The following is an 11,442-nucleotide window of genomic DNA, read 5'->3' on the forward strand; positions in this document are numbered from 1 at the left end:
GATCTCGGCTCACTACAATCTCCCTCTCCTGGGTTCAAGCAATTCTCCTGCCTCAGCCTCCTGAGTAGCTGGGATTACAGGTGCACACCACCACGCCTGGCTACTTTTTGTCGTTTTTTAAGTAGAGATGGGAATTTTCCATGTCGGCCAAGCTGGTCTGGAACTCCTGACCTCAAGTGATCCACCCACCTCGGCCTCCCAAAATGCTGGGATTACAGGTGCGAGCCACCTCACCTGGCCTTGTATGTACCTTTTTTTCTTTTTCTTTTTCTTTTTCTTTTGAGACAGAGTATTGCCCTGTTGCCCAAGCTGGAGTGCAGTGGCGCAATCTCGGCTCACTGCAACCTCTGCCTCCTGGGTTCAAGCTATCCTCCTGCCTCATGCTCTTGAGTAGCTGGGATTACAGGAACGCGCCATCATGCCTGGCTAATTTCTGTATTTTTAGTGGAGACAGGGTTTCACCATGTTGACCAGGCTGGTCTCGAAATCCTGACCTCAAGAGATGTGCCCGCCTCGGCCTCCCAAAGTGCTGGGATGACAGGTGTGAGCCACCGCAGCCGACCCAGACATATGTTCTTAATGTACACTTTCAGAACAGCAGTTGAGAACTTTTTCCAAAATGTAAGCTCCTTGAGAGCAGAGCTCTCAGTGGGTCTGTCTGTCCTTTACTTTGCTTCTCTTGGTATCGTGTGGATAATATGCATGAAATATTTATTAAACAAGGGGATTTCCATTTTTTTCTAATATTAATAGTTCAGTTAATCTGTAGCTTCTTGAAGGCATAGAGGAGAATATTTTATTTTGCCTACTTGTTTGACAAGGTACCCATGCAGTATGCCAGGAGTTACAGGGCCTATCGAGAAGGAGTAAAGGGTCTGGGAGGGTGGCAGGGAATTGCTAATTCATGTATGGTGTTTGGGGAAGGCTTCACTGATGGGGTTGATGTTTCAGTGGAGACTTGAAGGAGGAACAGGAATGCAGTATGAGGCTGTCATGGGGAAGACTGTTCAGCAGAGGCAGCAGTGCTCAGCTAGCCTTGAAGGGAACATCCGAGTTGGTCATGTGAGTGCAAAAATGCCAGTGTGGCTGCAGCTGGGTAAGCACTCAATGACGGGGTCAAGTGCAGCGCCTCTTGGTAGTGAGAGTAGCTGAGTGTAAGCACCTAGGGTTCACGCCAGTGAGAAGGAGAACTTTTAGAGAGGGCAAAGCCCATCTCCCTCCCAAAACTGAGGGAATAGTGGCACCAGTGCAGTGGGAGATACTGGTCCTCTGTACCAATGAGGTGGCAGTAGAGTTAGGAAGAAGGGATTGGGTTCTGCTTGTGCTGTATTTTGTCTTTCATTTTTCCCTGTGTGCTTTTATATAGATTGGATGTATTTTAAAGGTAGAGCTGGCGTTGCTAATGGATATGCTGGTGGATTGGATGGGGGGTGAAGGGAGAGGAGTCAAAATGACATCAGGTTCCCAAGGATGTCCTGAGGGACAGAGCTGGCATTTACTGAGATGGCGGGGGACAATGGGAGGAGTTAAGTTTGGGGTTGAACATCAGGAGTTCAGTTTTGAGTATGTTGAGTTTCTTGTTAATGTGACTTGGAGATATTTCCCAATGAATGGTTATCTGTCTTGAAAATGAGAGTTGAAAGTTTTCTATATAGTCTGTGTGTTGAGCCATACATTTTAGCATTCTATTATTTTATTTGATTGTCCTCTTTGGTGTTTGTTTCATTTCCTGAAATCTCTTCTATCTAAAAGAACCCTGAACCTAGCAGCCAGGAGTGAATTCTCTAGCTTTTCCACCTCTGCTGGGCCCTTCCTCAGTTGTTCAGCATGTCTGGGACAAATAATTTTGGGGAGAGTGGAATTTTAGGACAAACAGGGATGTTATAGATAAGCTGGTCCCATTATCTAATAGCTTACAAAGAAAAAAATATGATGTATATAGTGGTTGAAAAAGTAAGAGTTATAAAAAAAAATGTGTTTGCATTTTAACTTTTCAGGAGATGTTACAGCCCAGATAGCTCTTCAGCCTGCACTGAAGTTCAATGGTGGTGGTCATATCAATCATAGCATTTTCTGGACAAACCTCAGCCCTAATGGTGGTGGAGAACCCAAAGGTTAGTATATATTGGTGCACCCTTATCTTCATCTTGTGCACAGTAGGAGTCGATGGTTGATTTACTTAAGTTACCTTATACTTGTTTTTTTTTTTTTTGAAATGGAGTTTTGTTCTTGTTGCCCAGCCTGGAGTACAGTGGCACAGTCTTGGCTCACTGCAACCTCCACTTCCCGGATTCAAGCGATTCTCCTGCCTCAACCTCCCAAGTAGCTGGGATTACAGGCACCTGCCAGCATGCCCGGCTAATTTTTGCATTTTTAGTAGAGATGAGGTTTCACCATGTTGGCCAGGCTGGTCTTGAACTCCTGACCTCGTGATCTGCCCGCCTTGGCCTCCCAAAGTGCTGGGATTACAGGCGTTTGCCACTGCGCCCAGCCTAAGTTATCTTATTCTTGCCAGAGGTATCATAGTGGCATATTTTTCATAACAACGAGTACGATAAAAGTTGTAACTTTCAAAAGGACACAAGTAGGAATGGAGAATGCATTCATGGAGTTAGGTCATAAGATTTTATGTTCACACACACATAGAATATCACATCAACTCCACCTTCTGGTTTCTGGACTGTACTTCATATTAGGGAAAGACTGAGAAACTTTGTTTTATGAAGTTTCTTTTTTTTTTTGAGACAGAGTCTTACTGTCGCCCATGCTGGAGTGCAGTGGTGTGATCTCGGCTCACTGCAACCTCCGCCTTTCAGGTTCATGCAATTCTCGTGCCTCAGCCACCCAAGTAGCTGGGATTACAGGCGTGTGGCATCACTCCTGGCTAATTTTTGTATTTTTAGTAGAGACAGGGTTTCACCATGTTGGCCAGGCTGGTCTTGAACTCGTGGCCTCAAGTGATCCACCCACCTCGGCCTCCCAAAGTGCTGTGGTACGGATGTGAGCCACTGTGCCCAGCCTAGAAAAGATGAACTTTCTGTTGACTAGTTTCTAGGGCCTGGATTAGATAGTTAACCTTCTGTACCTTTTTTCATCTATGTGATACAGGGATAACAACGGTGCTGTTTTGAGAATTAAATTACAGTGTCATTTGCTAGTTTTCACTCTTCCTAACTGATAAAAAGTCAGTTGTTCCAGGAAATTAGGTTTTCTGGGTATTTTTTAAAAGTGTTCAGGGAATGAGGAGAGTACAGGGCTAGATGGTCTTGTTCGCTATCACTGTTTCCTTGACTTCCTGTGTAGCTTGTGGAGGCCCAGATGACTTTAATTATCTTCCTCACCCAGGGAGGGCATGAGGCATAAATGTAGTTCTTCTCTCTTGTTTCTGGGCTCCAGATACGCACCCTAAGTTTCTGTGGTTTTATTGTTCGTTTTTAATCAGTGTTATGGAAGGCAGCCTATCTTATGCACTTGAAATACACAATTTCATTTTAAGGTAATGATGAATGAGGGGAGTAAGCATGGGAAACTGGGCAACTTTTTATTTTTGTTTTTGTTTATCATTATTTTTGAGATGGAGTTTAGCTCTTTCACCCAGGCTACAGTGAAGTGGCTTGATCTTGGCTCACTGCAACCTCCGCCCACCCCGGGTTCAAGTGATTCTCTGCCTCAGCCTCCCGAGTAGCTAGGATTATAGGCGCCCGCCACCATACCCGGCTAATTTTTTTGTATTTTTAGTAGAGAGCGGTTTCTCCATGTTGGCCAGGCTGGTTTGAAACTCCTGACCTCAGATAATCCACCCACCTCAGCTTCCCAAAGTACTAGGATTACAGGTGCGAGCCACTGTGCCCGGCCAACTTGTTTTTCTTCTGAGTTCAGTCTTCCAGACTATCAGTTAATACTTATGAAGTTTTGTCAGTTATCATAATATCAGATATATTCATATGCAACCAATGGTTTTGGTACACTGCCATTTTTTTTTTAATCTGTACCATTTCATTCCATCATTTGTGCTTACAAAGATGATTACTTTTAAACCCGTGGAATAAGAGAAGTGCGATTTTGACCCAGTTGATTTAGTTGATGTGACTAATCTAGAATTACATTCTGTATTGCTACAGAATAAAAGGGTTGTAGCTCTTAAAGTATACCCTTAGTTCAGTCATAGAGAAAATCGCCCATTTTAAAACAATGTAATCGAGACAGGAAGATCTGGGCTGCCTTGGATAAGAACAATAACTTTATTCCCAAATAGAGACATAGAAGAAGCAGGGTAGAAGTCAAGGGAAAATTTTCTATTCAGGGAAAAGAAAACGCTAACAGAAGTAGTTATTTCTTTCCTAACAAAAATAGCACAGTGAGTGGGGAAATCCCTCTAACACGATTCATTAAAAAATGTAAACTTGCAACTGAAGGCCATTATCCTAAGCAAGTTAACCCAGGAACAGAAAACCAAATGCCACAAGTGGAAGCTAGACATGGGGTACTTATGGACATAAAGATGGCAACAACAGACACTGGGGACAGAGCAGGGAGGGAGAAAGAAGGGGAGGGGGTGAAAAACTGTTGTGTACTAAACTCACTACCTGGATGATGGGATCAATTGCACCCCAGACCTCAGCATCACATGATACCCACGTAACAAGCCTGAGCATGTACCCTCTGAATTTAAAATAAAATTTGAACCGGGTGCGGTGGCTCATGCCTGTATTACCAGCACTTTGGGAGGCCGAGGCAGGTGGATCTCCTGAGGTCGGGAGTTTGAGACCAGCCTGACCAACATGGAGAAACCCTGTCTCTACTAAAAACACAAAATTAGCCAGGCGTGGTGGTGCATACCTGTAATCCCAGCTACTCGGGAGGCTGAGGCAGGAGAATCACTTGAACCTGGGAAGCGGAGGTTGCAGTGAGCCGAGATTATGCCATTGCACTCTAGCCTGGGCAACAAGAGTGAAACTCCGTCTCAAAAAGTAAAAGATTTAAAAAAAAAAAAAGTTTATAAAAAACGAAAACATGCGAATTAAAATTGTGCAACTTAGATCCAGGTGTCGCTTTCTGATGTCTAGTTTCTTGGGCCCTATGACAAAAATATTTTAATACATGTGATACAACATTTTATTGTAATTGTTGAAATCTGTTCATTTGTGGGTGTTTTTGGATTTTTTTAAAATAGGGGAGTTGCTGGAAGCCATCAAACGTGACTTTGGTTCCTTTGAAAAGTTTAAGGAGAAGCTGACGGCTGCATCTGTTGGTGTCCAAGGCTCAGGTTGGGGTTGGCTTGGTTTTAATAAGGAACGGGGACAGTTACAAATTGCTGCTTGTCCGAATCAGGATCCACTGCAAGGAACAACAGGTTAGATTTAAAAATTGTCATTTCATTTGGGAGAGATGCTCTAATGTAAAGCATTCAACTAGAAATAAGGAAAACCAGCAGTGTTTTAACTTACGATCATGTAATAATTTGTGCAAATCTTAACAGATAACACTCAGAATCTTGTGTAAGTAAAAATGTTTTAGAAGTCCTGATATTTCTTAAAATAAGTACACGTAATTTTATAGGTACATTAACAAAAATGTTTTGCATTTATTTCTTTTTTTTTTTCTTTCTTTTTTTTTTTTGAGATGGAGTTTTGCTCTTGTTGCCCAGGCTGGAGTACAACAGTGCTATCTCAGCTCACTGCTGTCTCCGCCTTCTGGGTTCAAGCAATTCTCCTGCCTCAGCCTCCTGAGTAGCTAGGATTACAGGCATGCACCACCATGCCCGTCTAATTTCGTATTTTTAGTAGAGATGGGGTTTCTCCACATTGGTCAGGCTGGTCTCGAATTCCCTACCTCAGGTGATCTGCCCACCTCGACCTCCCAAAGTGCTGCGATTACAGGACTTTTTTATTTTTTTGAGACAGATCTCACTCTGTTGCCCAGGCTAGAGTGCAGTGGTGCAATCTCGGCTCACTGCAACCTCTGCCTCCTGGGTTCAAGCGATTCTTCTGCCTCAGCCTCCCAAATAGCTGGGATTACAGGCATATACCACCATACCTGGATAATTTTTGTTAGTAGAGATGGGGTTTCACCATGTTGGCCAGGCTGATCTCGAACTCCTGACCTCAAGAGATCCACCTGCCTCGGCCTCCCAAAGTGCTGGGATTATAGGCATGAGCCATTGCGTCTGGCCCGAGAGTTTTTTTAAATGAATGTTTTACAGTTAGAACTAAATTCTTCATTTACCTCACTTAATTTCTGAAAACACTGTGTCCTCCAACTGCTCTGTGTTCCCAAAGATTAAAATTAGCCTTGTGGAGCAGAGCTGTTTTCTCGTAAACCCCTGTGAGTGCCCAGACTCTTTGCAGGAGATTCTCAGGGGGCGTCTGCCCACTCCCACGGATGTAATACACCCTTCCTGCTGCTCCTAAGACCACCATGAGGAAGGCTGAGAATTGGCTCTTGAATGAATTTGTTGGTATTTTTAAGAATAGCTATTAAAATACTGTTATTAATTTTCCTAAGCCTATTTTATTTATTTTTAGTATTTGTCACATTTTGTTTGTAAACAATAAATTAAAAATATTCTATAGGAATATTCATTCTTATCTAGATTTCCTATTTCTATAAAAAAACCAAGTGAATGAGATTGTTACAAAGGGTAATTTTGTATGGGTGGAATAATAAAAGTTGAACTTGAGAAGATGCAGTGTTTTAGACTGAAACTGATGGTTTGTTCTTTTTTCCCCTTCTTTCTAACAGGCCTTATTCCACTGCTGGGGATTGATGTGTGGGAGCACGCTTATTACCTTCAGTATAAAAATGTCAGGCCTGATTACCTAAAAGCTATTTGGAATATAATCAACTGGGAGAATGTAACTGAAAGATACATGGCTTGCAAAAAGTAAACCACGATCATTATACTGAGTATGTTAAGCTCTTTATGACTATTTTTGTAGTGGTATAGAGTACTGCAGAATACAGTAAGCTGCTCTATTGTAGTGTTTCTTGATGTTGTTTAGTCACATGTTTCATAAACAACTTCATGTTCTGAATAATTTCTTACTAAACATTTTGTTATTGGGCAAGTGATTGAAAATAGTAAATGCTTTGTGTGATTGAGTCTATTGGACATTTTCTTCAGAGAGCTAAATTATAGTTGTCATTATAAAACCATTAAAAATATTCCATCCTTATACTTTGGGGACTTGCAGGGATGCCTTTCCAATCCTATTTTGTTGCAGTTATAGAAAATCTAGTCTTTTTGCCCCAGTTACTTAATAATAAAATATTAACACTTTCCCAAGGGAAACCCTCGGCTTTCTATAGAAAACTGCACTTTTTGTTGAGTAATCCTCTGCAGTGATACTTCCAGTAGACATCACCCAGTGGTTTTGTTATGGTCAAATGTTCCTGTATAGTTTTTGCAAATAGAGCTGTATACTGTTTCAGTGTAGCAGGTGTAACTGAACTGGGGTTTGCTCACCTGCGCAGTAAAGGCAAACTTCAACAGCAAAACTGCAAAAAGGTGGTTTTTGCAGCAGGAGAAAGGAGGATGTTTCTTTGCAGGGCGCCAAGCAAGGAGAATTGGGCAACTCATACTTCAGACCTGATCTCCATGATGACTTCCAAGCTAGAGTTTTTAAAGGCAGTGGTAAATTTCAGGAAAGCAGAAGTTAAAGGCAAAATTGTAAATCAGTTGAGATCGGGTGCATTCAGGGTGGATTGGCTGTATACCAAAATTGTAAGTCAATACATGAAGCTTATATATTGGTTTGGCCTGAAAGGTGAAGTGGGCGGGCTTACAGGTTATGGTGGATTCAAAGACTCCCTGAGTTGTGATTGGTTAAGGAAGCAAAGCTTTGTCTAAAAACTTGGGGTCTACAGAAAGGAACAAAAAGGTCAGGCCAGGCCCCTCAGCAAGAAACTTAGAACAAAGACTGGAGGTCAGAGTTTAGTCCCTGGTGTTCCCCCTTATCTGATGTCTGTGTGAATCCATTTGGTGGGGGCCTGGGTTTCTGAAAAGTAGCTCAGGGACACATGTTAAGGATGTCTCTAGGAGACTCTAACTTCCCTGGCTATTGTTTGAAACTGTTATTACTTTCTGGCTGATCAGGTTGCTGGTTTACTTCTCAGGGCTAGCTAGGTGCCTGGAATTTTCAGTGAAGGAACTCAAGATTTTCCTTTATTTCTGTGCTTGTGGGAATCCCCCTGGCACACCCCAAAGAGGAGTCCCTGCTCCATCTCACAGGGATCTTTTTTTATATTTGGCTTATCATGCATTTCCCATGTTGTTTCATCATCTCCCTAATTTCCTGTTTTTGAGTATTTCATTTGTTTCTAATTGTTATTACAGGTCATGCTGGGGTGGGGTGAGGAACTCTGTGCACATAGGTTTATCTCCTATTGGAATATTTTCTTTATATAGGCTTTTGTTTTTTTGTTGTTTTTTTTTTCTGGAGACGGAGTCTTGCTCTGTTGTCCAGGCTGGAGTGCAGTGGCATGATCTCGGCTCACTGCAACCTCCGCTTCCCGGGTTCAAGTGATTCTCCCACCTCAGCCTCCTGAGTAGCTGGGATTACAGGTGCATGCTACCATGCCTGGCTAATTTTTGTATTTTTAGTGGAGACAGGGTTTCACCATGTTGGCCAGGGTGGTCTCAAACTCCTGACCTCAAGTGATCCATCTGGCTCGGCCTCCCAAAGTGCTGGGAATACAGGCATGAGCCATGGCACCTGGCCTATATAGACTTTTCTCTTAAACCTATTTAGTAATGTTTTCCCAAGTTTATTTTTAATTTTTAATTTTTTTCCCCAACCTTATTTTTCTATTTTTTTTTTCAAGGAAAAATGGGGTAACTTAGCAGTTTCAATATTGAAGACTGAAATTTAAAAAAAATGTAAATTCGAGGTACTTTTAAAATTCAATTAGAAAAATAGGCTTTAAAAATTATTAGAGATGAGAGTACCGAAACTGTGTGTGTGTGTGTATGTGTGTGTACACATGCTTGTGGATTGGAAAAACTTTGGAGACTGATTGCTTTTCATTATATATGTATCACAGTGAAACGGCTTTTATGTGTCATATAAGATTACTACTTGCCTCTCTAAACAAGGTGGTGACTCTGTGTAAGTAGATGGGCAAGTGGAACCTTTTGGAAGATGAGCTTTTGAATATAAGTCGTCTGCTAGATCATGGTTTGTATTGAACTAACAAGGTTTGCAGATCTGCTGACTTATGTAAAGCTTTTTGATTCCTACTAAGCTTTAAGATTTAAAAAATAATCAATGTTGAAATTTCTATGGGGCTCTATTTTTGCTTTGGCTTTCTGGTGAGAGAGTGAGGAAGCATTCTTTCCTTCACTAAGTTTGTCTTCTCTTCTGGATAGATTGATTTGAAGAGACTGAGGGAATTTACAAACTAAGATTTTAATCATCTGGTGGAAAAGGAGACTTTAAGATTGTAAAACAGGCTGGGTGGGGTGACTCACATCTGTAATCCCAGCACTTTGGGAGGCCAAGGCAGGTGGCTCACTTGAAGGAGTTCAAGACCAGCCTGGCCAACATGGTGAAACCCTGTCTCTACTAAAAATACAAAAAAATTTTAAAAAGATTGTTTAGCTCTGTTTTTCATAATAGAAATAGAAAAAGTAAAGTTGCCTTTTCTTCTGAAAAGAGCGAGTATTGTTCATCCAAGAAGGGTTTTTGTGACTGAATCACCAGTGCCTGTCCTAGTCACAGCTGTGCTTCAAAAACCTTAGCATGATTAGTGTTGGAGCAAAACAAGGAAGCAAAGCAAATACTGTTTTTGAAATTCTGTTGCTTGAACTATTTTGTAATAATTAAACTTTGATGTCGAGAAATTTCAACTTTATTGTACACTTCATTGCAGCTTGAAATTCATGGTCTTAAAGTGAGATTTGAGTTTCTATTGAGCACCTTTAAAAAAGTAATACCAAACCATAAAGTTAAAATTGATGTATATTGAGTCATATCTAAAACCAGGTATAAACGTAAATTGTATTTCCTGTTTTAATTTCAGGGGAACTACTGTTTGGGAAAGCTATTATTAGGCAAATGTTTTAAAAATTACTGTTTCTCATTTTCAGTCATACCCTAATGATCCCAGCAAGATAATGTCCTGTCTTCTAAGATGTGCATCAAGCCTGGTACATACTGAAAATCCTATAAGGTCCTGGATAATTTTTGTTTGATTATTCATTGAAGAAACATTTATTTTCCAATTGTATGAAGTTTTTGACTTAATAAAGGACTCTGTCAACCATCAAAGAGGTCTGCATTATGCTTGCATGTCAAAAACATTAACAGTCCTATAATGTTCTATCATTTTCACTGAGTTTCTGTGGGAAAGGAATAGTAAATAATAAGTAGTTGAAATATTACTCTTAAGACCAAGAACTCCATCTCCAGTCATATCTGTAATAACATCATCTGATAACATAAAAGCATAGTATTAGGGATATAGGACAAACCAAAGTGTTTTTGCTGTTGTCACACACCACTCACTACTTTTACACCAGAGTGTCCAGTGGACACCAGCTGAATGTCCTGTAATTCAATTCTGATACTATCTACCTGGAATTGAAGTCAGATCCCACAGGTGGAGGGCTCAGACCACAAGACTGCCCCCACGTCAGATACCAGCCGCAAGTCCCTGTACTTCTGACTGGCTATAAAATGGGGTTCCCGTGACCCCTTCCTTGGTCTTGATTTATTTGCTAGAGCAGCTCCCAGAACACAGAGAAACACTCTACTCATGTTTACCCATTTTTAATTTTATTACTCTATTAAAACTACATATTGGGTACAATACTAATTTATTGTAAAGGATCTTTCATTTATTTATTTATTTGGAGATGGAGTCTCACTGTGTCATCCAGGCTGGAGTGCGGTGGTGCAATCTCAGCTCACTGCAACCTTCTCCTCCTAAGTTCAAGCGATTCTCGTGCCTCAGCCTCCCAAGTAGCTGGGATTACAAGTGTGCACCACCACCCCCAGCTAATTTTTGTATTTTTTGTAGAAATGGGGTTTCACTCCGTTGGCCAGGCTGGTCTCAAATTCCTGACCTCAAGTCATCCACCCACCTCAGCCTCCCAAAGTGCTGAGATTACAGGTGTGAGCCACCGCCTCTGGCCTGTAGAGGATATTTCAAAGGATACAGATGAACAGCCAGATGGGAGAGATGCACGGGGCAAAACACGTGGGAAGGGGTGTGGAGTTTTCATGCCCTCATCACGCCGTCAGCTACCCGGAAGCTCATCTGGACCCTGACCCTTTGGGGTTTTATGGAGGCTTCATTATGTCAGCATGATTACCATTGGCGATTAACTCAACCTGCAGCCCCTCTCCCCTTTTATGGAGGTTGTGGGCTGAGGCCGGGAGTCCAAACCCTCCAATCTTGCCTTGGTCTTTCTGGTGAGCAGCCCCTCATCCTGAAGCTACC

General features: G+C 41.7%; 1 protein-coding gene across 2 annotated transcripts in view; it reads left to right on the forward strand.

Annotated features, from left to right (window-relative positions):
- Window positions 1-10,268, forward strand: part of SOD2 (superoxide dismutase 2, mitochondrial) — a 43,407-nt gene extending 33,139 nt beyond the window's left edge. Inside the window, exons 2-5 of one of the 2 annotated variants that reach the window (XM_011935006.1) lie at window positions 1,998-2,114; window positions 5,174-5,353; window positions 6,742-6,906; window positions 10,088-10,268. In XM_011935006.1, coding sequence (XP_011790396.1) covers window positions 1,998-2,114; window positions 5,174-5,353; window positions 6,742-6,887 — 443 coding nt within the window. In that variant the 3' untranslated portion in view covers window positions 6,888-6,906; window positions 10,088-10,268. Of the gene's footprint in view, window positions 1-1,997; window positions 2,115-5,173; window positions 5,354-6,741 lie in introns of both variants that reach the window. The other variant, XM_011935005.1, reaches the window with a different exon arrangement.
- The last annotated feature ends 1,174 nt before the right edge of the window (window positions 10,269-11,442 follow it).

The sequence above is a fragment of the Colobus angolensis genome, unplaced genomic scaffold, assembly GCF_000951035.1.
Source record: "Colobus angolensis palliatus isolate OR3802 unplaced genomic scaffold, Cang.pa_1.0 Scaffold14, whole genome shotgun sequence".
NCBI lineage: Eukaryota > Metazoa > Chordata > Mammalia > Primates > Cercopithecidae > Colobus > Colobus angolensis.